Source organism: Platichthys flesus, chromosome 20 (genome assembly GCF_949316205.1).
Source record: "Platichthys flesus chromosome 20, fPlaFle2.1, whole genome shotgun sequence".
NCBI lineage: Eukaryota > Metazoa > Chordata > Actinopteri > Pleuronectiformes > Pleuronectidae > Platichthys > Platichthys flesus.
Genome location: NC_084964.1, coordinates 12,926,596 through 12,952,753, shown reverse-complemented (window position 1 = coordinate 12,952,753; position 26,158 = coordinate 12,926,596). Strand labels below are relative to the sequence as shown.

Sequence of the window (26,158 nt, the reverse complement as noted above, 5' to 3'; positions counted from 1 at the left end):
AACTGGATGGAGAAGATTCATCTCGGCTTGTTAGAATGGAGGAAAAAAAAAACGTTATTTACCGAGTCCCGTTGGCACGTTATTCCTCAAAACTGGCAACAATCCCGAGACTTAAGGCTGATCCAGTTTACTGCATCTTCCCCCCAACTCTATTTAATCATTTTACATGGGATTAAATTACTTATACAAAATATAGAATATCTACGCAACTTTATTTGGAGGTTACTTGGACGTTCAGGTTTTTTTACAAACCTTTTGTGATCGTCTATCGTCTCGTGTCTCCTAGGATCTGAGACAAAGACGAATGACTTGGACTCGACTTGTGGTATCATTATTAAGTGACTGGTTTGTTTTAAGACCAATGACAGGACAGGGGCACTTCAGGGGCCAATCAGATTTAAGTTGGGGCCAGTACCACTCCCCCAGTCCTGGATCCGCCCCTGATCCTGGACCAATACAAATAATGAAGACGCTGGCAGATACATGTAGGTCTCAGACATCCTCATACTTTGAATATCTAGTTAGAAATAATGTTATTGTAGCGGTGAACGTTCTTGTTTTTAACTTGTACTGATATTGTACAATTTGAAATGCGCTTAAACCTGAATTTGCCCCCAAACACGTCTTTTATCACTCGCATTGATCCACCAAAGTCACCACAGCAGAGAGAGTGAGTGAGACTTTCACTTTGGGCTTTCTGTCTCCTTCTGTAGTTTAACACCAAGGTAACAGACCAGAGCTACGGCCACATCAGACGTGAAAATAAAAGCATCTGATACACTTACTTAATCCCGGCACAGGTACTGAGGCTGACGTCTGAGTTCACGCGACCCCGCACCTCACCGTGGTAGTAGCAGTTTGCCTGAGGAACAAGAAGAATCGAGGTAATGTGGAGAAAAAAAAACGTGTTCAATTTCACATACAATTCAATAACAGCAGTTCCACCTGATACCCTGTGAAATATGAGCAAATTAACTTTGGAGGGGGAAATGGCCTTTTACAGGGTTTAGCAGGAAGCCGTTCCCACTCATCACCGAGGGCTAATGGGGACTGAAATCTGTGGGAGTTTCTCGTTGCCCAGCACAAATCGTTGGCTTTCTGCTGCATTCCCAGGTACCCGCACTCGTGGACCACCTGTCAGGCCGCAGCAGGGAGGGAAGAGCGGTGAATTAGGCCCATGTTTATTGAGCCACGCCTGGCAGCCAGGGCGGCAGGGAGGAAGTGCCTGGTTTAGAGTGAAAACAGACTTTCTGCTACAGCCGAGACGACCTCGCTCAGGTGAGGTCTGACCAGCGGGCCCCCCCCCCCCGCCCCCCAGTTCTGGAAAACAAGGAAATGGGTGGTTTCCACCGTTCTCTGAATGTCTCTAAATATAGAGCGCAGGGAGTAAATTTCAAGGTTCCCTGAATGTGGTGAACTTCCAGAGGCTGCTGATTTTGCATGTTCAGAACCCGAGTGCATTTCTGGTATTGAAGGGAATCCCTGCGTATCACGGGACGGTTCCACAGCGATTCTGCAAAAAAAAAGATGATCTAGTTTATGTTCTCTCACTTCTGACGTGAGCGAGTTAAAGCAGGAATGCTAAAAAGTGTATTTCAGTCTAAACGTTTCAGGCTTGTTCTCATACTCTTGATCCTCGATTACAGCTGCTTAATATTTGAAGCTGCTTTAACTAATATTTTTATATATAGAGGATCAGATCTCGATGAGGGGAGGCGACTGAATTCAGTGTGACAATCATCAAACCAGTGGTAGCCTTGGCTATGATGGAAGAAGCCACTAGATTAGAAGATGGTAAATTGCAACTATGAAAGGATGCACATGATCAGCAGCGATAATATGCTGCATCATTCAAATCACGCTCGATTGGTTTTCAGGGGCCAAAAAGGGCCGAGACCCCTTCACACAGGGCAGAGCTGTGGATAAATTTCGTTCAGACCAAATTCTGAGCTCAAAATCTGCAGCCAGGGCTACGAGTCCTAAGAGTATCTAAAGATGGACGACATGCCGGATCCTCAAAAGTGAAGCCAAAGCATCTCAATGGCCACCTGGTGATAAACCCTGCCTCCTCCATGTTAGTGGAGGGGATGAGGACGGAATGTCAAAGTATGTGCCAAATACATTTTTCTCAAAGAAAAGGGCAGGTACTTTTTAATCAGACTAATGTGCCAAAAGAAGAAATGAGGAATGTATTGGACATGTCTTAAAAATATTTTCCCCATGTCAGCACTGAATAAGTATCATGACAATTATAATGTTTTAATGCAGAAAGTCAGATTTGGTTGTGGTTGTAGCCCGACCCCCCCCCCCACACACTTCAAGGTTCAATGTAACATATTTTCCGAGATGTCGTTGCTCCTCCGTCAAGGTCCTTGAAATCACGTGTTTGTTTTCTTTCTGGTGTTCACTAACTGAACCTCCTGACCTGTAAGTACGCAAATGTATTCACTGCACTGCTGTCACATGATGGGAAAACATGCATAAGGCAAAATAGATCATATTAAGAGTATGGATTCTTTGAACGAGATGTGCTGTTGACTTCCCAAGGCCAAAAAAACACGATATCTCATTCCAGTGGACATTGAAGAAGTGGACGCAAACCCTTTGAAAGCCGTCACCCATTTAGCCACTCTCCATATCTTCACCTAGAGGTGTTTGGAAAGAGAACAATCCATTATAGCGATGTAAAAATGTGCTAAGACAGGACAACCCATTACATGAAATATGGAATTTTAGTGTAGCGGGGGGGAGTGGAAGTAGGGGCCGGTTTTACTACGCTGAGTTAATGCTACCACCTCATGTTTCTTTGATGAGATCATGACGGTGATGCATTGGCATAAGGGGATAGAAATAGACCTTTTTGTTTCTAAGGGTTTTGCAGAAAGATCCCAGAAGGAGAACGTGCTCACACACCTTCAGATGATGATAAGGAAGATTAATAACTAATCGTGAGGTTAATGTGGGCGGATACCCAGGTCCGAGCGCTGTCGGGGCGTTCATTCTTTCCAGTTAACTCTTTAATATCCATGCAGGTGACTCATATTCCCCGTAGATGGCTTTGGTTACAGCACATGGCGGTCATTTATTGTGTTATGGACTTAGTGTGGAAAGGGCGACGATGTAAAACAGACAGAGGGAACCGAGGGAGGGCTGACTCACGCTGAAGTCACTCCCAGCAGTACCTTGCCTTTTGACACACAACTGAACACTGAACGGATCACCATGTCAGTCTCCTCCCTGCGAGCAGGACAAATCAATTAACTGCAGATCATTCTCTTAAGATCGGGTTGTTTCCAGGAAGAAAAAGGAAGAAGACCCTCCCGTGAAGAGCCGGCTGCCGTCATGAGAGAGGAATGAGGGGAGGCTGGAAGAGGTCCGTTAGTTTCCCTGGGCTGCTGGATGCAGGTTACTGGAAGTGATCTTTCTGTACACAAACGTCAAACTGTTAATCTCAGCCATCCCTCCAGTGCGGGATTTATTTGAGGTTCAATCACCGTGGTGGGCAACACAAAATCGTTAGGGGGTCATCCACCTACTAATTCTGTCTGTATGTGGAAGGCGTATGTCCCGAACGTTCATCTTATCGGCCTCTCGCTTGGCACTTGTGTTGTTAATGACCCAGTTAAGTGCAGAGTTTGATGCTCGATTCCTTCAATATTATGAAAACTTTAATGAACAAGCAATCAGTGCCTTGTGGGGCTTAAAAGTTAGTCCCAGAAAAAAGATGTGTTCTTATCAGTCCTCATAGTGACTGACAACTGGCAAAACTGCCCCATCAGCAGTTATATCTGGCAACACTAGATCATTTTGATGATTCATTATTTTATTTTCCGCCAATTCGATGCGAGTGTTGAAATGCTTTATACAAAGCTGACTTACAGAACTTGGGTCTGAAGGTTGTGTTGTTTTGCTTAAGAACAATCCATTTCCAACAGGCCCTGGACCAGTTGGAAGGAGATGATGTTGAATCTTTCCTTTTCAACACTCTCGGAAGACACGCAAACAAATCCAGCAACATGAAGGAATTATCTCGGAATCCTTCCTCATCCTCAGACATTTCTTTAGAAGCGAATACTCTCCGTATGGAAAACGCCTGTCAGCTGCAGCCCCATATTGATCCACTCATCTGAGCATCAACTCATTCCATGTGCTCTCTCTATTCTACATCGTGAACTCTCCGTGTATCAGCGTGCACCTTGAGCCGACCCGGCTGCAGCTTCTCCATTGTCTTCATGTTCTGGACTGGCAGCGGTTCTGATGAGCGGGGCCCGAGCCCAGGCAGCCAGCGATGGACCCAGCTCCAGATGTTGCTCTCTACTGCGTGGGCTGGCCATTATTGAATAACATTAATCTCCTCTTTTGTTGATTTCTGCTATAAATAGGATGCACGGCTTTGTACACAGACCTCACAGGCTGTCTATTTTCAAATGCTTTCCGGTTATGTGAACAAAAATTGAGATGTTTAATTGCTCTGCAAACGGCGGATAATCACATCCCTGAAATCAGGCGAGCAGGTGGAGGCTGCCAGGCGTGGAGACGGCTCCACATGATCCAGCCTCAGCAAAGTCATTAATTATAGTTTACTGCATAAGCATTGTCCTGATAGTCTGCATGTTTCTGCAGAAATTCTACTGAGGATGCTTTCAAAAGCATTTTGTGTTTGAAGTCAGAACGCTTTTTAAAGATTAAAATATCTCTTTACAGTCATCAAAACCACAGAAGTACAACAGAGTAGGTTCTTAGAGGAAACAGTTAAAGGAAACAACATCTGAGATTACAAGAATAAAGTGGAAATAGTATGAGACTAAATTCGGGGGAATCAGAAGATACAATGAATAATGAATTACTTCCTCTTTTGGTTCATCAGCTCTACATTATCATTAGTGTCAGAAAAACACTGTGTGAGAAACTGGGTATTTGTTAAGGAAAGACTCACATGGCCTCTGCCTCTTTAGTGAAGGAGGAAATGTTCGGTAATGTTTGACTGTAATGTTGTCGTTGGTTACAGAGTAGTATTTAAAAACATTTCGGAATTTCTGCAGAACAGATGAGATTGGTCCCAGAAGGAGCACGGCTTCTCTTCATCTTTCTTCCTTCTTAAACATTACTTTTTTCCCATTTAGATTACAGCAGTTGACATAATCTCACCACTGTATTCTCCTAATATTGCACCATTGATCTTTAAATCTCAGAAGTGTTTTTATTCTGAAAAGGCCCTAATACTAAATGTCATAAAATAGTGATGCACGACATGAGAAAAAGTCCAAACCCAAAACTTTGTGGTTGGATAAAAACACAACCAGGCAAGTGTAGTTTATTGAGAAAATTAACTTACAAACCACAAATACTAAGATAGAAGATGACATAGCGCCCTATTGGAGATGTAATGAAAAACTTTGTGTGTTGCTGTGTAAGTTGTCTACATCTGCTTTGAGTTGGAGTCGACTTTAGTGAATATGAAGTCATTTGATAAACTTAAAAGACGCATTTTTACTGTATTATTTTGTGAAGAACTTTGTAGCCTTGTTTTGATAAGTGCTGTACAAATAAAGTTATTATTAGATTACTATTATAATATTTGAGATAGAAAGCTCTATCCCAGGATAATAATGCTTATAAAGTGCACTGGTAGGTGGGTGCTGAATATTTCACAGTCAGTGTGACTTTTGAAGTGCACTTAGATGTTCACTAATTCAATATTTTCTTGCAGACCTGCGTGCCGAACCAGTTTTTAAGCTTATCCATTATAAAACACTCGCGCTGTTCCCTAAACCTGAGTCTATTCTCTGACCTCTGTCCGCCTTTCATTTCATCAAATATTCATCCGCTGGCAGAGACCGAGAATGCTCTCACTCACCTGTACCGGCTGCCGAATTCCAGGAGGTTTAAAAGTGGATCTAACGGAAACATACATTATCCTTTACCTCCTCACTGACCCTCATAGGAGCACAGAGCCCCGACAGGAAGAGGATGTGTGTGTGTGGGGGGGGGAGAGGGGGAGTCAGAGGAAAACATTACAGTTGCAAGATCAGAAATCTATCATGTCAGCATTGATAAAAAAAATAAAAAAAGAGGAAAAGAATAAAAATAACAAAGTTGTTGAAGCATACCGTGAAGTTGTGAGCGCCTGTGACCGCACTGCCATCTTCCAGGTAATGGGTTTCTGTGTAGTTACTTGCGAACAGGCCCCTGGAAAGGATACACAAAGACAACAAACACTCAGAAGAGACCCTCAGGGGCTTTATCCGGGGAAAAAAAAAAATCAATCACGGTTTCTTAGGATATTCCACCGCTGCTGCTGGAACCTGCGTGGAAGATAAACAGCGCAGAGTGATTTAAAACTCAACCTGACCCCGGAGGAGAGCATGAATTGAACCGAGCAGCTGTGGACATTAGGAGAGAAAATGGATAAAAAGGCTGCGGTGACATATTCTATTACACCACTTTCACGCCACATGCATGCACCGCGGAGACGCGTTGGATATCAATCCATAACTCATTCCGCGCGACGGTCGAACCGTAATTAGGAACGAGCGATGAGCGCATGAGCGGTGTGGCATGATCTGATATAAACGTGGCTCGGGGGGGGAGATGATGCTGACAGGACTATGGTTAAGGAATCACTTTGAGGTACAGAGGGGAATCGATAACGCTGTAAAGTGACCGTCTGAGGTTAGCAAGTGAATCCGTTTACAGTTTATATCTAGAAAGCGCAATAAATCAACACAGCACATCTCCGCTGCAGGGAGGGGGGGGGGGGGGGTCTCTCTCAGTTGTACAAATATGTACAAATGTGTACAAGACCACTCTCATTAGTCACCTGGTACCTGCAGAATGAGTTTTGGATTCAGTGGGTCTCTCTCGACCAGACAGGACTCTGCAGCTTTTAGCAAAACAACACAAATGCAATTATTCAAAAGTGAAGTCAGGTTCCACCCACTGTGTTGTAAACGAGTACAAGTGAGTCACCTCACACAGTTATAGGAATCTGTTTCCTTTTATCAGAGCAACTAAGTGAACACATGTTCCAGCTGCTTTGATCACATATCAATTATGTAAGTAGCCGTGCATGAACATTCTTGAGGTTATCCATCCCATCCCCTCACCACGGACTTTATGGACGATCACATTTTAGAGTATCTCTATTCTGTTCTTGAATGTTGTTAAACTTATTACTATCATATTTATTCATCCTGCGTCTTCCTCATTGTCACGGCTCTAGAGTCGGGTTGTAACAAATACGATTGGATATTGCAGAGTTAATTCATGATACATTGCTGCAGTAAATGTAGTCTGCATCGGTTGAGCATAACACTTTAACCTCATTTGAAAGTATTACAGATGATCTAGAGTTTTAATATAGCCTGGCTTGCCATTATATAACAGTGGCTCCAGTTTCCTGCAGTCTACTCCAACATGCTGTTTGTGAGCAATGACACCAATTCGTAAACATATGTCTGCTCTACATGTTTTGGTGAGCAAAGCTTAACTATGCAGGTATAGTGATTTCCAACACTTCATAGTGATAACTTTCATCAGGCCAAGAACCTCTTTTTGGGGAAACTAACCCCAGTCGCCCACTAGAGTGTGGAGGCAAGACATGAGTCCATCGGGACCCCTGGTGAGTCGGGCCGAGTTTGGGCTGGACTGTCTAACAGATTTCTTCATGATGCACAACAGTAATCAGGGAAAACATCGAGCTTGGGTCAGGTTAGGACATGAAGAACAGAATGCCTGTCAGGTTTGGGTTGGGCCCGGCTAATTCTCTCTCAGGTTCGATCAGGGAACTTGAGGGCAGCTGCGCACAAGCAGGTGGGATGCAGGTTCTACTGTATATAGCCGAGACAATTTGGGGGAAAACTGTTAGGGGCAAAACTATTTCTTTGCTGCCCTCCTTGCCACTTACACAGGATTAGGTCCTTTCTCTGGTGGACCAATCAATCAATGGCAAATAAGTGAATATGTCATATGTGTTCATGACTGTGCAGGTGAGGATGAGAGAGTCTGAGCCTCTTACCCTAACCCATGTGTTGCACACTGCAGGACACCAGGAGAGGCTGATCCGCAGCAGAGCACCAAACCACCGCAGGCAGCTGGATTCTCTTACTGACCTCATCGCTGACAACCCAGCTGGGAGTGTCAGCTGAAACAACCTGGGGAGGGGGGGGTTATTTTGTTTGGGAGCTGTCAGCATGAGACACAATGCCCCCCCCCCACCCCCCCCCCCCCCCCCACACACTGCACTCCTCTGCAGAGCCAGAGAGCTGGTAATAATCATCGGATCAAAGCCGGGCCAAAGAGGGGAAAGAGCCAAATAAAATGATGTGTTTCTTCAGTCTTAATTAGGTCTGTGCGCGGCGGCAGACACACAAACACACACACACACACTCACACTCGCACTCACACACGCACACGCACACACACACACACACACACACACACACACACACCCTCAACATCTGCACACAACAGACAATCCATTGTGGTGAGTGTGTGTATCTGCCTCGCTGCCTGTCTGCAGCACTCTGGGAGGGAGTGGGTATAGAAGCACATGTTGCACACAGCCATGTGGGATCCATATGTTTTCCTGTAAATCTCAATATACAGACGTGGGGAGGTGGTTATTGTCTTGTTTAAGGACGTTTGGTGAGGACACACATTGTTGCAAGCTCTGAACCAAGTTCACGGCGAGGTATCGGATCAAACTTTTGAGCTAATGTCGTCATTTAAAAAAATCTGGAGGTGGCCCTTGGTTTCTGCTCATTCAATTTGACACTCTCAAATGTCAGTGCATCCTTGAATGCAGCAGATCCCTGCGTCAACCGCGTTCAAGCACAGATCTATTACGCTGGACAATCAGGTCTCACATCTTTTTCACATTACATCACACTAGAGGTTCTGTTTAAAACCCAACACTGGTTCATCTATCAAACTGGGCAACAGAGACTCTTTTATCTTCTAATAATTCCAGAAATCTCTGTCCGTCTGTGACTCACGTTCGTCTCATCACCAGTTGGGTGTGTTTTTTATTTGGACACGTTCGATATGAATCGATTTTGAAGTCGCGGCTCGGACTCGTCAATGTTCTGCGTACTGGGTCGAGCTTCACCAAACTTTGAATAGACAGGTAAACAGGTCTGAAGCAGCGAAGGCCAGACTTCTAGGTTCTCTGCAATCTGCTGAGTCTCACGTTTACAGTGAGACACACATTTACAGTTTCAGAAAATAAAAAGCTGCAACCAGCATCACCACAGATCAAGCAAAGAGGATTAAGATGCATTTATTTGTCCCAAACACATGCACAGACATGCACAGGCAGGTAGGGAAATTTAACCTCTGCTTTTGACCCATCTGGTGCAGGACACACAGAGCAGTGAGCGACCATGTATGGCGCCCGGGGAGCAGATGTTGGGGGAGTAAGGTGCCTTGCTCAGGGGCACTAGACAGGGTAGGGAGAATCCTCTTGGATTTTTGGTCAGATACAATCCAGGTTCGTCTTTTGTTGTCTCTCCGTGGAGTCGAACCAGAGTCGAACCAGAGACCTTCTCTGCCCATAGTCCAAGTTTCTACCACTAGACCATCGCCTCTCCCCCCCGAACAGGCAGGTTCAGATCAGGCACCACTGCACTAGTCGAGTTAAAACAGAGAAACCAAACCACAGTCCAACTCAACAAGGTGCAATGAGATCAACTGGCCTTTTTGTTTTTTTTGCCTGGTTTCTTGCTTTGTTTGCAATAGTAGAGGAGGAAAACTAATTATTTACAGGTATTCTCAAATGTTCTCGTAACTATGAAGCAGTAAAAAGGCCCAAATACAAATCTATGATCAAAACATAACTGATCAAGCTGTAATGGATCCCAGTAAATGAGCAGCGAGGAGGTTTTCGAACCTTTGGTCAGCAGGAGTGTGTACGTGCCTCCTAAACCGTGATGGTCTTGGCTCTCGCATCTTCAGCTGGTAACTCTCCCACTCATGTGCTGCGAGGTTAATGGTTTATTGGCAGCTGTGGTAAACACTTGTGCTTTAATGAGGAAAAGCATTAGGCAAATAAACCGGTGTTCAGATTGCAATGAAACAGATTTAGAACGTGGTGGACCTAGTCTTCCTTTTAAGGAACTGGAGCCGGATAAACCAGCACATAAAACCTGCAACCTGCACAACACATGCAGGAAAAACTTTTACTTGAGCACCATGAACGATGTAAGCAACACTGAGCTGTCAATCAGAGGGACGTTAATGAGGGATGGGAGAAGGATGTGGACAGGGGTCATGCCCCCTCCATTTAACATGCATGGGCCTCCAGCAGGGCTCCGTCTGATTGACAGGGGGTTGGCATCGAGGGGGGGGGGGGACTCACTGCAAGTTAATGCCACAGCACCTGCCCCCCCCCCCCCGAGGCTGACAACCAAGCAGCCGCAATAACTGCAAGTGTGACACAACAGGAGGTAAATATCCCCGAGGTTTGTGCTGCTGCCGCTGCACGAATGTGACAGAAAGATATTCGTTAATTTACCGGCATCAGTTAGACAGGAGCTATACCCGTATAATTACATTTTGTCATGTTTACATTTTGTCATGCTGTCTCCATGCTGGGGGGGGGGGGGGGGGGGGGGGCGTTTAGAAAGAAACTATACGAGGTGGAGGGAAAGAGTCGTGTTTGCCTGTCACTAGATTTGACAACGCAGACAGAAAAGACAATGGGGACACTTCAAGCTAATCCCGAACCCCCTGCTGCTAAATGTCACCTCTGTTCTTTCCTGCATTCAATTATCATGTTTTTTTTCTGTTGCATTGACGTCGTCAGCCTGTCCTGCTCGGTCTTTATATCAGGTAAATAACACGTCTCATGTCTAAATCGAAGAAGATTAACATCCAGAAATACTGAACATGTCGTGACAATTAATTCCAACACACTCCTGCCTCAGTATGCCCACTTTGAACTTGGATCTCTTGCGGATCTTTTCCCATCTAAGGACGATTGTTTACCAACTTAAAAAGGTATTTTCAATTTAAAATGATCGGTTGTGCTGGTATAACTTGTTTATTTTTAGTTCATTCTGTAAGTTGACTGTTAGTGTTTGCAGAGACTATGTAGGGAGACTGTGTGTGAGCTGTATTAATTGCAGCAGGTTTGATGAATTGGAGTCGGACGCTGATCAATCAACGGTAAAAGGGAGGGTCTCGTTTCTCGGCCGAAGCTGCATATGACCTAGAAAAGAAAGACCCTGACTGAATGTCAAACATCAGTGACGGGGAAAAAGAATTCTTCTTCAGCTTTTAAATGCTAATGTGGATTTGTGTTTTATTGATCACAACTACGAGGACAGAACATGTGGTTTTGTCTCCTAAAAACTTGTAATGTGATGATGTAAAATAGAAACGCTCCGAGAGCCGAGCTGAAAGTCACGCACGGGACACTTTTGATCAAGTCTTGGAGGAGCAACAAAACAACTGAATTGATTATGTGTCTACAGGCCAAGACGAGGAGGAGACACTTTATTGTGAGGTAAATTGGGAGGGAGAATGTGCCCTGCTTTAAATACAGAAACAACTACAAGGACTAACACTCCCCTTATGAAACCACATTTAAACTCCCTGGATACAGATTTTTATTTTGGATCTGCCCTCAATTGCACACACACACAAATATTAGCACCCTAAGCATCCCTGATTTTCTTCATCGCTAATAACACACATACACAGACAAAAACAATGGGGTGAAAATCACACAGTGGTCGAGTCAGAGGTCAAAAGATATCCATATCTTTAACTATTGTATAAAAGCTGCAAGTACCTGCCTCCTGTCTTTGTGTAGTCCATGTATTGTCTATTAATTGATCTGCTATGGCCAGTGCATTGACACTGCAGCCTTCGATACCATTGCCTGGATACCAGCTGGATCAATGCGCAGCGATTTCCCAGTCACATGCTCCGATGTGTCCCATTAAACTCAGACAACCTAATCAGCCACTTCAGGACAAATCCTGCAGTTAACTATGATAAATGTGAAGCAAGGCACTAGGCCTCTGGAGAGCTGTGGTAGTCCCCCCCGCTCCGGCGTGGAAAGTTACTTGGAACAGACGCAGATTTATAAACATTAAGAGCAGATGGAATCATCATCAAAGAAACAGGTTTCTTGTAAAACCTAATCTAGGAGCGCCAATTAGCGCCTCACGGTATGTTTCGACGGAGGGACTCGCGAGGCAATATGGGAGTCATAATGTCCCTCTGCTTTGGTGTGGCGAGTGGCGTGAGCCCAGCTTCACTTAAAAGAAGGAAAAAAAATTGGGGGGGGAAATGGGGATCATGTGCATGAAAAGCCACGAAAGTGCCATCGAGCCAAAGAAAAAAGTCTGAGTGTTAGAAACGTTCCTTTTTTTCCAGGAGCGAGGGAAGGGGGCCAGTCGTCCTGGCTGTGATCTGTCTGACATCAGGCAGCGTCGCAGGCCAGTGCCAAGTGGAGCAGGGAAGCAGAATTCCCCCTGCTTACCCCGAGCTCAGTGCGACTCCCAGTCTTCATGAGGCATGTCATGAAACGGCGTGCCGGCCAATGATCTCAGCTCAAGATGGGAGGGAGGAGGTGGAAAAGAGAGCAGTGAAAGTGAGGGCAGATGGTTTTGACTTCATGTTTGTGAGATCGAATGTAAAGCAGCGCTCTCTGGCATGAAGCTCCTTGACTCTGAGGTCAGTCCAGCGGGCAGCAGAGGTGACCAACAGACAAGGGTGAGGTTCCAAGAGAGCAAAGTGGAACAGCAGGTGTGGTCGGGCTGGTTGCTGCGATGTGTGGTGTCTCATCTCGTCATAACAGACTGGTTACGTCCCTTCACACTGAGTCGGTCGGCACGATGGTCAAACAGCCATTAGCAGTGGTGGCACGCGGTAATTGCGGGCGACTGTCACCTGCAGATTGATGTGGTCGAGCCGGGGGGGGGGGCGTGCCCCGTGAAATCAATAAAGTGTCATCTCCGCGCAGCGTCTGCGTGATGGACGACTCCACAGGATCCCAATTACTGAGACGAGGTGATGAATACCACCCCGATAATTGGAATTAGGGCAGAGTCGCAACACAATGTTGTCGGATAGGGTGTGAAGACAAAGACGTGGACTCTACTGTGGGTGTGCAACAGTACACAGACAAATTATGGTTTTGTGCATTTCCTCGGGTTTGGGGGTCACAGGTCGGTATGTTATCGGTACGGCTTTCTCATTTTAAACTTAGTCAAACACTGAAGTCTGTAATACTGCGGCAACTGACATCAAATCAAAGAATCGATAACAAGGCTCCGTTCATGTCTTTAAATCTGTCTCGTGGCAACAGAGTATTGCCACTTATTCGGTGCTATACAAACACCTAAAGCATTGTCGGGCGGACACACAACCCCCGTCAGACTGGTTTCAGATAAAAACATTTGAAACGATATTCAGGTTGTGGTCGGGTTCGGTCACGTCAGTTGTCTATCTACTCTAATTTTGACGCTGTATCTGCCTGTCATTGTTGTTGCCTTGTCCCGGTTTGAATTGGCTGCATAGAGAGTAAAGAGGATGCCTACATGCCATGGGGAGCTGGGCTCTGCACACAGAGAAAGTTCAAAACATTTCTCGTACCGAATAAAGGGAACGATATCAAAAAAATGATTAATGTTTTAATTTCCTCAAGTGTAATGACTGTATTTTGACATAGATATATGGGATCATATACACAGTAAGAAGCCAGCCATCCTTTTATGTGAGTCATGATCATAACTAAAACTATGCAGATAAAAAGGTTTGTAAATCTGGAACGATGACAGTGCGACCAGTGGACCATGAAATAGACAAAGCCCAGAGAGGAAACAGATCACCAGGAATCATTCTGCCGTGGACCCACAAAGGGGAGGTGTGCCGTCACCAGGAAGTAAAACAGACACCACTGCTTGCTTATTCAACTGCTCAGAGGGACCATCAGGCAAACGGACCCTCACGGGTTGAAGTGGCTGTCATACCTCTGCGATCTCGAGCAGCTTCGGTTGCATCAGCCTTTAATGAGATTTTGACCGTGGCAGGGGCAGAGAACAGGAAACGCTTCTGACTTGTTTTTTGGAGCGGTCACATGCATAATTTAGGTATGAGGACTTGTTTTCTATCAGCTGTCCCACATGCTGCTGCCTCACTGTGTAATGGGAGCGCCCGCTGTAACTGCATGGAATAAAATCCCCTTAAAATGAAAACCATGTTTATTTAGGAGGGCACAAGGGGTGGCAAGATGATCCGGGGTTAGAATCCTAGTTTGGGTCTTTCTGTGTGGAGGGAACATGACCCCCCCCCCCTTGTCTGTGAGGGATTTTGCCGATTGTGGTACGGTTCATTGAAAACTAAGGTTACCTCCCTAAACTAAGGTTTGTTTGCAAATGGCATTTTCTTAACCAAAACAATCTATGAGAACACAAATGTTTGGCTCCATTTAAGTTTGAATCCTCATCCACAACATGCCTGAAAACTGATATCATGACACCGGTGAGCCTCGCTGGACATATGAATTGCATATTGGCATATTGCTCCGAGGCAAGCTAGTCTCCTACGCATGTCAGTAGTTTTATTATTGTAAATAATAGAATGTATGTGTACAACAGCTGTTGGTAAAGCAGCAGGATCAGCAGCGCTTGTAATTGGTTCTCCATGTTGCACTCTAAACATTGGATAGGAACCTGACTCAATCAACAAGAGGTTGTGAGTGTCTAAGTATTCATTTTGAACATCTAGCTTCTTGTCAAGACTTAAACGCTGCCCTGGAGTCCTCCGGCTAAAACAGGGGCCAGCAGCATTTGAAAACATGTCCAGAGTAATGTTTAAACCTTTTCAGATGAAAACATGGTTCTGTCGGCTGCAGCTCCCCCCCACACACATACACACACACACACAACACTCAAAGAATAAGCTGTATACATAATGGATGGATGTTTATTTAACTTTGATGTTTTTTCCGATCGTATGACTTAATCTCCTCATACAGGGAAAAGTCACGGAAGCACAACTGCAACGACCGACTCACATGAACTCAGCTGTTTCACACACAACTGTCCGATCCCATCGTTCTGCCCTTTTTATCCTGTTGTCACTTGTCGACATGAGACATCATTTCACATCTGGTTCTGGTGTGTTTTGCTTACACCAGAGCAGCGTCTGTCGCCCCCGAGGCATGTGTGCACACGCCTAATGTGTGTGTGGGGGGGGGGATATGGTTTCTATGACAGTGATCAACCTGCAAGTCATAAACTTGCGCTCGCTCGGGGGTTAGGGCTGGGCAGGGCCTCTCTTATTTCTCAAATAAAAGACTTTAATAGTCATTTTCCTTTTCATTGCCCATGATATCACCGATCCCCACGGGTGAGGGAGAAGTAATCACATGTGACAAACCAAAGATCCGCACAGTTCGAACTCTCAATGCTCCGCTAAGGGTCAAGTAGAATATGAGGCTTAAATATGTCTCATGAATACAATTAAAAAAGTGATTATATTAAATTTAAATGTGAAGAAAGCAAATATAAATATAAAATTCGGGCCGGTTGGTTCCAGGTGGGTGTTTTCTGCCTTTCTTTTTCATCTTCTTTAAAGTGTCATGGGCCACTGACATCTTTATCTGAAACTAATTATACTCTGGTGCCAAAGTCAGTCTCTCAAATCGCCTTTGTGGCTGCGGATCACTGGAGGGGCGATCCTTCATCCTGCTTTCTTCTCCTCTCTTCCCCCGGGGCTTCTGCTCCTTTGTGGCAGCCACTGTGCCTCGGCTCTGCCTCTTCATCTCCCCCAGGACGAGCTCCGCTGGTCTGTGTGTGAGTGTGTGTGTGTGCGATTGTGTGTGGGAGAGAGTGGGTTTACGTCCCTGCTTGTGTGCAGGACCGAATGCATGTGCTGGTATAGCACAGCATGATTTATGTGCATTGTTGTTAGCAAGTCTTACACATGCAGGCATCACTGCAGGTGCTGTGTCCACAACGCAGATTGGGTTTGTGCTGCACACACACACACACACACACACACACTTATATCTGCAAACCACAACACCCTCAACTACTTAGTAAACGCTAAGAACATTATGCAGAGGAAAATCCAAAAGTCATTAGAGAACTCTTTGTGCTTTACTGATGTTTATTGCAAACTGAGGAAGACATTTTGTTCGCTCCAATGAAACGAAACCTCTGAGTAAGAAAGTTCCCGGTTTCAATCCCAGCTTGGCCATCCTCTCTGTGTGGAGTTTGCATGTTCTCCTGTGACCATGAACAGTTGCTTGACTCTGTGTGTTGATTCACTGCCAACCCAGGGTGTTGAAGGAGAATGGATGGTTGTGGATGGACGGATGTTTTCCGCCATAAAAATCATAATATCTGTTGACAGGCAGCCCTGTGCGTCACAGAGCAATAGAGACACTGCTCCTACATTTTGTTTTGCCTTAAGGTGGATTATTTACAACTCAAGCAAAATATGATTTGCCTCCATTGTATTGAGACAAAGACATTTGCAAATGCATATCCTAATGTCTTTTTTAGGAATTTGGGTTAAGACAATTCAGTCGATTTTTCCCCGTGTTCCAATAGGATTTACATGCAGCCTCCACACACTTAAAATGCATCACACCTTCTGTCAGTTTCCTGCGTCTTTATCGTTTAGATCACTGTGTGTGTTGAGGACATGATGGACAGGTCATACTGATGCAGCCGCTCCCATTAATTCACATGCATCGCAGAGAAATTGCTCAAGGCACAATCCTCGTGCATCTATATCCACTGCAGCCTTGTGCTTGGACTAATGAGCGACTGGGGGACTTCAAACAATCGGGGGCTATCATTCTTTTCAGATGGTAAACCCACACACCCACCCACCCACAAGCAGTATTTCAATTAATTAAACCTGTCTGTACTTGTGTGCCCTACCCCCCCCCCCCCCCCCCCCCGCCTTGCTTGCCCTTGGGGAAATCAAACAATTAAGGACTGAATACAGATTGACTCTGCTTCCCTTCATGTGTCTCACCCCTCCGATGGTGTCAGGGAGCGCGATGTCCTCCCTCTTTCTAATAAAAGTCTGATTTTGATGTATTAGGGGGGGTTCTGTTTTGCACCCTGACCCTGTGTTCTTTCAGGGGATGATTGACAGGAGGAGGCTGCGAGATCAGACCTGGAGGAGGCAGAACAGAAACAGCTGAATTATTTACGGACAGATGAATCTGAAGTGTAACGTGCGAGGTCAGAATCCTCATCCGCTTGCAGCAGGTGTGGTTCGCACTACGGGACAAGATGTCCGATGTCCAATTGATAAAACAATCTATTCCCAAGCCCTCGCAGAGTTCACGAACCTCCGGCAGACAACATTAGATCTCTGCTGCGCGTGCTGACAAAAGATTCTGTTATGTCACGCTTCCTTATATCAGCTGCTCAACGTGATCTCCCTTCCATTTGTAGAGTTGGTGATTGCTTTACCGATAACGTACCAACGGCTCATCTATCATCCATGTGCCACTGATCCCTTTAAGGACTCCGGGCTTCTTCTTGATCAGCTGACGCGCCCGAGAAGTGGAACGTTATTGGCTTTCGCCCGGGAGACAGTTTGTAAACAGCCCATCAGACATCAGCATGTGCAGATGGAGCGCCGAGCCGGGGCTCCATCATTTTTACTGCATGGATGCCCCGCCGAGCATAAATATAAAAAGCGAGCGTGTTTGATTTGCATCCACACAACAGCACCAGTCCATTTGTTTACTTCCATTGGCATTTTGAACAAAATCAATTGCCAGACCAGGGTAACAACCAGGTTTATAGAAATTCTGGAGTCATGAGTCATTCACCACCAAAACATATTTATATTTTATCTTTCCTGTTTGTTTTTTTATTTTCCGACACGAAGGCCTGGTTTCAGAACCTTCTCTACACTCCTCTTCTGGGGAACTTCTGAATCATTTATTTACCTGCTTATTCAATGGCTCATTTCAAGTTTAGAAAAACAAGGAAATAGCTAAATATTCCACCTTAGGTCGTTTGTAATAATGTTAAGGAAAGAAGTTTGATGTTTCATGTAATGTGCTCGATCGTCAGAAAGGAACGGAGCCATTCTGACAATACTCTGCATTCATTTTGTCCGTATTTTTCCACGTCTTCTTAAAGCTCACGGATACGGAACAGATAAAACAGAAATCGCAGGCGGAAGTTCAGCCAAAAATTTGCAATAATTAGCAAAACTACCATAAGACAGGACAAAGACATTTGACCGTCCACATGATGCGATGCCTCACAGACCACCAACGTTTGCAGAGCAGCTGTTTTTCTTGAGATACATTCAACAGAACCTCTTCCACTGTCACCATGTTTGTTGTTGACAGAAACTCAAAACCCTCCACTGCCCTCTAGTGGACAACTATGCCAACGTAAAGAACGGTAAAAGAACAGAGGCGTCTCTTTTCGTACATGGAGGCGTCATTGATGAGTCTGTTTATTTCCGTTATGAAGCCAGAGCCCCGCCTGATTAGCTTGTCTTGGCAAACAGAGGGGGGGGGGGGAACAGCTAGCCTAGCTCTGTTCAGTAACAACAACAATTTAAACGTTAAATTTCTTTTGATTAATATTATTGGAAAACTAATTTGTTTTAATCGTTTCGTGGTGTATTCTTCGTCTTTAGTCGAGTGAAGCGACTTCCTGGTGTCTCCGGGGTTTGCCTGGAAACCGCACAGTCTCCAGACTATAGCTCCAGCTTCATATCGAACCAACATGTGTGTGTTATGGATCTTCTCGTGTAACTTCTGTCGAATAAATTCACTGCCTTTAACTTCTTCATACTAACAACCTCCTGAAAAGTTGCACTGGGCGTTTCTCCACGAATCCTCAACAGCGTGTTCCTATGCATCAGAAAACTGGATCGACTCCTGCCTACACAAATAAACATCAATCAGCCACTGCATTAAAACCAGATACCCGTTTTAATGTTATGGCTGTTTGGTGATGGCCTTGTTGTTTTTCAAGAAAAACAAACCTAGAGCTTTTTCTAGCTCGTGTGTCAACAACTGCAGTTTCCTGCTTAACCCGGAGTGGGTTCACAGCCTGACCGTGACCCTGTGTGCTCGGAAATCAAACTCTGCTGATGGTTCGGAGGAAACTGTGTCATGGGCTCGAGCCCGGAGTCCACAGGGTCCCTGCACACCCGAAGCAGTCCACAGCCTCTTTATCAAACCCTGGCAGCTCCTATTGTTGTTGGCAGCTCGATCCCGTCCCCGGAGCTGGAGGGATTAGGTGAGTGTGAGTGAAGAGGAGTACGAGGGCCAACCGATGGAGACCCTGTCGTGTCCCACATCTCAGCGGGGAGGTGCTGACGGCGAGGAAATAATTGAGGCGGTTGTGGGGGGGGGTGAACATGGAGGCAGGTAGACAGAAGAGAAGGCCGACTGCCCTCACACCTCATCTGACAAAGCAAAAACAGTCCGATCCAGTCATCACACATCCTCCCTCCGTCTCCGTCTACTCCCTGTGTGTCCGTCTCTCAGCAGCGAGGGGCCTCAGAGTCATCACCTTAATGACGAGTGCTACGGGAAACGAGCAGCATCTGCTTTCTGCGTGACACGGAGACTTGGGGAAGACTCTGTCCCTGACTTTCTCTGCGCCACTCTTTTATCACGAGGCTAAATTTAGCGATGAAAGAGGCCTCTGAACCCGAAACCCTACACGGGTTTCCCTTTGAGTCTTGTGTGTGTGTGTTTGAAGTTTCAAATGAAACAAAAAACCACGACCACAAAAACATAAAGATGTTTTCACCATGTTTAGAGACGTTAGTCAGCAGAGAGGCTACGTTGTAGGGCAAGAGGGGGAAACTCCTGCTGCTTTTTGTTGTGTTGTGTGCACTGCAGCGGATACAGGTTATTTTCTCTCCTACTTTCCGTCCAGCATTTATTTTTTACAAGGACGCTGCTCTGCGTGAACATGCGGAAGACAAAAGAAGTGGAGGGGGGAAAAAAAAATCTCCCACATCAGCAAAATGAAACGGGCTCCTCTCAGCCCAACTCTGACCGTCTGGCTGATGACCACACGTGGCTTCCTCGCTCAGTCAGTGACCTCCCACACGCAGGGAGTGCTGGTCACCGTCAGGTTACTGTGAGAACGGTCACACGCAGTCCGCTCGGACATTAATTCACACCGTAAATCCGGCGGATCTATTTGTCCGTCTGTCACCAGGGAAGATGGGAGCCGGCGCTGCGAAGCCGGACCGATTATCTTTATGGTCAGCAGTCGCAGAGGTCAGAAACTTTTGGCTGCATTTGTTTATTCCCTCTGGCACCGCCGAGCCTTGAGAAAATGAGATTTCACCGTGATTAATGGACAATGTTTGCTTAAACCGGAGAAAGGGAGAGACTCGGAGCGAGAGGAAAACACAGAAAGACATAATTCAAGGGAAAGATGAAAGACAGATGCTGAGACGAACTCCAGTTCCAGAAATTATTGTTGCAGTGTCATCATGGGTATTTTCTAATCATATTCAAATCATTGCACCGTAAATTCACAGTGAATAATCCAGTGCACAATAAAATTTCAGTGATTCGTCTTTTTGATTCCAAAAACCGGCTGAACAAGAGGAAGCACATGAGTAAATGTAGTTTGCAGGATGAAAGTTTTATTATTTATAAAGAAAACTAATCATGTAGGGAATATTCATAACAATTTATAGAGATTAATGTTTCTGCCACTAACCAAAAGATGACAACAGGGGCTCGCTAACATTTCTAATGTGTTATTACTTGATGCAGTTCATGAGTGAACAGCAACAGCGTCTAACTAATGGCGGCTCACATCCAACTTTCATGGATTTATATTCTCACTCGTGTTGTAAGTCAATTCAGGGAGAGTGATTCCAAGCTAAGCTGTAATGCCATTAACTTTGTGTGCCATGTAGTCCCATTGTAAATACTACATGTGGAGCTGCTTTCAGACAAACACTGAACTCCAATCTGTTTCCTGAAATGTTACAGATTGTGTGTGAAATCGAAAATGTCCAAGTCAGTTGCTCCGGACATTTTCCAGAGTTCATGTCTGAAAAGGGCTCAAGTCTGATAAAGTGTTGGAGTAAGGAGGAGACAAACATCAAGTGCACACTCCTACTTGCTTATGGAAAAGAATGTAGCACATTCACTGGATGGATAAAGAGATGAAAATAAAAGGTCAAATTAATATATGGTTTTCTTTATTCCAGTTGTTTTCTTGCATATCACATTAGGCTCTATTAAAGTTATTAAAATGAAACACACAAGGCAGACTGCCCTCGGAATCACCCCTGTTCTTAACACACAAAGGAACTTGTGTAAAAAGAAGGTGGTTATTGTTCAGCCTTGGGGCTGTAACTCTAAACACAAGAAAGTCTCACACACCAGGTTCATAAAAATGCAAGACTCATACAACCGATGGAAAACAACGGGGCGAGGGCTGTGTAGTTGTCTCTCTGTTTGCTGTCATGTCTTCCCAGACACAAAAATAGTCCTTGTGTTTCTACAATCCCGAGCGCCGACGTGCACAGCAGCACCCGGTGACTCTCACATCGTCTCTGACAGGTCGGACGCAGCCTCCAGTTTGAAGAGGGAGGTTTGCATGCCAGCTGTGGAGGCAAGAGCCTATTCCCTCCTCACTGCTCATCAGTGTGCCAGTGAGCAAGGCACCAAGATTTCCTAGTTTATGTTTTTCATATGATTAAATAGAATTTGCTTCACTACTTCTATCGTATGGGGTTTATAAATAAGTTTGATTGAATAACTGAGCTGAAGTTATTTTTTCATACAAGGCATTTTGGCGATATCAGAGGTCTGTTAAGCAAGCTCTGTAATTCAGCTTGTTGTAAAGCACAGCTGAATTACAGGCAAGTGCAATTCGATATTGCAAGTGCAATATCAACTTGCAATTGCTAAGGACAGTGATTCTATGAATGTTGTTGCCATGATGGAGACAATATACAATAGACATGTCAAGTGTGAAGCTGGTAAGTTTACCTGTTTGCAAAATATCTCTTCTAAATACAAACAAACAGACAGATTTGCATAACTAGTAGTGAACAGTATGGTGCTAAACCAAACCTCAATAATCATCTCTATCTCTCTGCAGGACCCCTGAGCTCTTTGGATAAGGTCAACGTCCCCCAGAGGGAAACTGCTGCTTACAGTAGGTTTCATTTAGCTGTGTACTTTGTGGTAAATGGAGGAAGGATGAGAAATAAATCTACCAGCTGGAGTCCCGACGAGACCCAGTGGTCCATCTGGAAAACGGCTCAGAGTCGAGAGGGAACGACCCCCATCAGGCACAAAAAGTATTTTTTTTAAAGAAAGCCACCGAGTCTGAAACCACGATTCATTTGTCTTCTTCAGATTTGTACGTTTAATTTCCTCTCCGCTCCCAAATACGTTTTGCTTCTCCTTCCTATACTTGGAGCCTCACTGCAGAATAATGTATGTGCAGTGTGACACTAGGACCCTGTTATCGCATTTATCTGCTGAAAGTTTCTCTGCGCTCACCTTAAATCTGAACTGAACGCGTGTGCATCCGAGGTAGTTTGGAGCCAATCAGGCATAAACTTATACAAGTGAGTGGTGGAAACTTGAAGCCTCCAGTGTTCATATAGACTGACGCTGACGAGTAGGAGACATTTTTTATTTGCATATTCACGGTGTTTGAATGAGGGAGAAGAAGAAGGTGATGTTTTTGTTGAAAAGAACTACATCAGACGTTTCTAGTGAGGCTAGATCTAGGACTTCTTTCATCTGATGCCAACTTAATGCATGGACATATTTTATTGTGATTGGCTCAGACACACATTGGTCCACATCCTCTTCAGTGAACTGCACCAGAGCCACATCCTTGTTTCCTGCAAGAATGGCCGACCGATAGGAAAGCATGAGGCACATTATAATTTATTAATCACAGTGTAAAAGCCCAAAATGTGTGTTCAAAATAAATGTGATATTAATTATGAATGTTGAAACAGCTAATTAAATAATACATGTTAAAACATCCTATATTAGCTTTTACTCTGTCCACTGGGAGAACTGAGTGTCACCAGAAGGGAAATAAAGAGGGAAATACTGTTTTCATTTTAGTTAACGATCATCTTATAAAGCATCATATTGATTATATAGAAAAATTGCTGATAAGAAAACAAGTGGACCGTATACTATGACCAAAGCCACACTAGTAATACACAATGGGTTTTTAAAACATCACTTTATTAATTGATATGCGTTTAACCCTTCATGTTCAATAAGGGAACTCTACTGAGCAGGATTGAAGAATTTCAGACTTTAACACAGACTCACCCGAAGAAGAACTTCAAACTTTCAACTACAGCGCATTTGCATCTGACTCTTCTCCGTCCGGAGGGAAGGGACGAGCCATTCTTCCAGCTCTCCAGTGTTCCTGGATGCCTCCTCATTAATTAGGAACATCGAGGGGCGAGTCCACCTTATTAATTACTGCTCTAAGCTGGAAAATAATTGGAGCTTCTGAGAAGGTAATTCAAAAGAGGAAAGCTCCTTCCCCCCCAAAAAAAAAGAAAAGAAAAATTCCCCTTTTGAAGGAAGCGGTTAAAAGACGCTGGACAGAGACGAGCCCAATTCCAAGGCTCGTCTTTGAAACTAATGAATCACAGTATATCGTGGCCTTGCAGCCAGGAGGGTAACAAGGAAGGTACAAAGGCTACTGTTAACCACAGTGCATCCTTTGCTGGGAAATAATGTCCCGTGGTCCTGAATGAATTTTCAGAGCATATCGCGTGTGTGTGTGTGTGTGTGTGTGTGTATAGAGACTGCGCTCTATTGAAGCCAAATTATCCCGGATGAGAATGCTGCCATCTAACCATAATGACGTAATTGGAGCCAGAGTGAGTGCAATGATCATCAGGGGGAGGAGCCACAATGTCAAAGTCCCACGATGCACGCTTTCGACTGACCGCTGTCAATCATGAAGTTTTTATTTTTTTTTAGCATCAAATAAATAATTAAAACCAAATTTACAGGAAAATACTGGATCGGTGTGATAACTACCTAAAATAGCAGAAACATGATCTAAAGTTAAATTTTTTTGTTCCATGTCCCATCTGTTAACATGGAGGTGGGTATATGATCCATCTTTATATACAGTCTATGGTGTGTTATAAAACACTGTGACAATGTTCTAACACCTTTCATAACACTGAAATTGCCCAATCCTGCTTTTGTCATATTACGTTCAGAGATTCAAATATTTGAAACATAAAATAATCTGTCAGAAATCCCCATTAACCAGTTCAGTTAAGAGCAGCCGACAGATTTCGCCTGACAGTGATTCTACTGGTAAAACATCACATCAATCAAAACCAGAACTCAACTGAGCGTCAAGAAAAGATCTGAAGCTGTAGAAGGAGAAAGTTTAGTTGGAAGCTGTTATTACTACAGACATTCAAATCTGTGATAAACACATTTAATCTGTTCACCTTGAGTAAGCCCTGAAGCCCAAATGAGAAAAAGTCTCTCCGCCGTGTTTTATTTCTGACTTAATGACTTGGGGAGGGATTTGATTCACTCCTTGTCTCAATCCTGGCTTAATGACAAGAGGAAGGATTTGATACACATGGGTGTCCCTGGGTTTGACGTCCCTTAAATAATCTGTGTGTGGCTCCGCAGCATTGGACAATAACTCTACGAGGGCGATCAGAGGGATGCCCTATTTTTTCCGCAAAGAGGTTGGTTATTTGTGCTGAGTCTTTAGACTTCTGTTTGTTCAGTTCCCCAGGAGAGGCTGTTTCCTGTCCTTGCTTTCAGTGAGACACGAGCACGTCTTCATCGAGAGACGCATCAGGTCACAGGCCAGACGCTGAGATAAGGTGTTGAATAACAATCCTGAAAAGCAAATCCTGAAACTGGGACACAAATTGGGTCTGGAACGTGTCCAGGCTGCATTTTATTGTTCTTCCAAACACCGGAGAAATGGAAGAAGTTTGCAGCTTGGCCTCTCACTCTGGAAACATATCCTCTGCCTGCCCTCTGTCCAGGGAAAAGGCCAGATTAAAGAGTGCGTATGCATGTGTGTGTTTATGTTGTAGCACAAAATATTCCAAAAGTTAGATAGCCAACCCCTCTAGGCCCCGTATTCTTAAGGCTAAACATCATCATGAGCAAGGAGACAACCCAAGTGCACGCAACCAAGACAATCCTCGACCCCACTGACGAGCCCCAGGCCTCCTTTCACCGACCCTGCAGTCCATTAGAAAAGGAAACAAGGATGGAGAGCAGGCTGCCTGCTCGGCTTGGGATTCATCTTGATATGCCCGGAGGCCCTTCATTCAGAGCCACAAAGCAGCATGAGCTGTAAGAACAGCTTGGTCAGGAGCGGTTCCATAGCCAGTGGTCAAAGCTCAAGCACCGTCGAGATGAAGTCAAGCTTCAGTGCTTGTCTCCCCCAACGGAGGCATGAAACCAAAGGAATGGATGCCTTAGCTTGTGTAAGAGAAATGAATGTCTACACACATGAAAAGGTAAATGGATGTGTGTATATATATATAGCCAGTGTTGCAGAGGAGGGAAATCCTGGTGGTTTGTACATGAGAGTGTGATGCGTGCATGTTCTGGAACTGGGGTTCTTCCCTTACTGACCCGACCGAGGCACCAAAATTAGGGGTTTAATATCCACACATTGGATTCATTTTTTAACAATTCTTGTGTCTTTGCTTTGTCTACACTGAGGCTCATATTTGCCCTATTGTCAAACATATTACAGAATACCTATTCACCATTTTGTTGAGAGATAAGTTGATCCTAAAGCTGGTAAATTATAAAAGTTTTAGAAATGTCCTCATATCTCTTATGAAAATACATCTTTTGTCATGTGGCTGAATAGTTTTGATGCTTGAAGGATTCAGTCATGTTCACAAAAGCATTACTAGTATTATATAACATTTGCACTGTAGGGAACTGGATCTCTGAAGGGGTGGGGGAGTCAGGTACCTGGATGAAAGCCTGACGTTACCAGAGGATGGGTTACAGGAGCTTTTCAGAGCCACACAAGATTCAGTCAGGTAGTTTTTCATGGTATCATCAGAGAAGATACAGCATCTGTATCTTTGATCAGATCTGTTATCCGCTCCAGCATCCTCTGACGCAGAATCCTATTGTAAGATTTATATGTTTGGCTTTGAA

The 26,158-nt window shown here is 44.6% G+C and overlaps 1 protein-coding gene across 1 annotated transcript in view; it reads right to left on the bottom strand.

Moving 5' to 3' along the window:
- The window catches only part of LOC133975843 (disintegrin and metalloproteinase domain-containing protein 12), a 77,758-nt gene that overhangs the window by 33,645 nt on the left and 17,955 nt on the right, over positions 1 to 26,158 (bottom strand). The window contains exons 4-5 of the mRNA XM_062413857.1: positions 6,111 to 6,189; positions 786 to 862 (exon numbers count right to left, since the gene is read on the bottom strand). Coding sequence (XP_062269841.1) covers positions 786 to 862; positions 6,111 to 6,189 — 156 coding nt within the window. The remainder of the gene's footprint in view (positions 1 to 785; positions 863 to 6,110; positions 6,190 to 26,158) is intronic.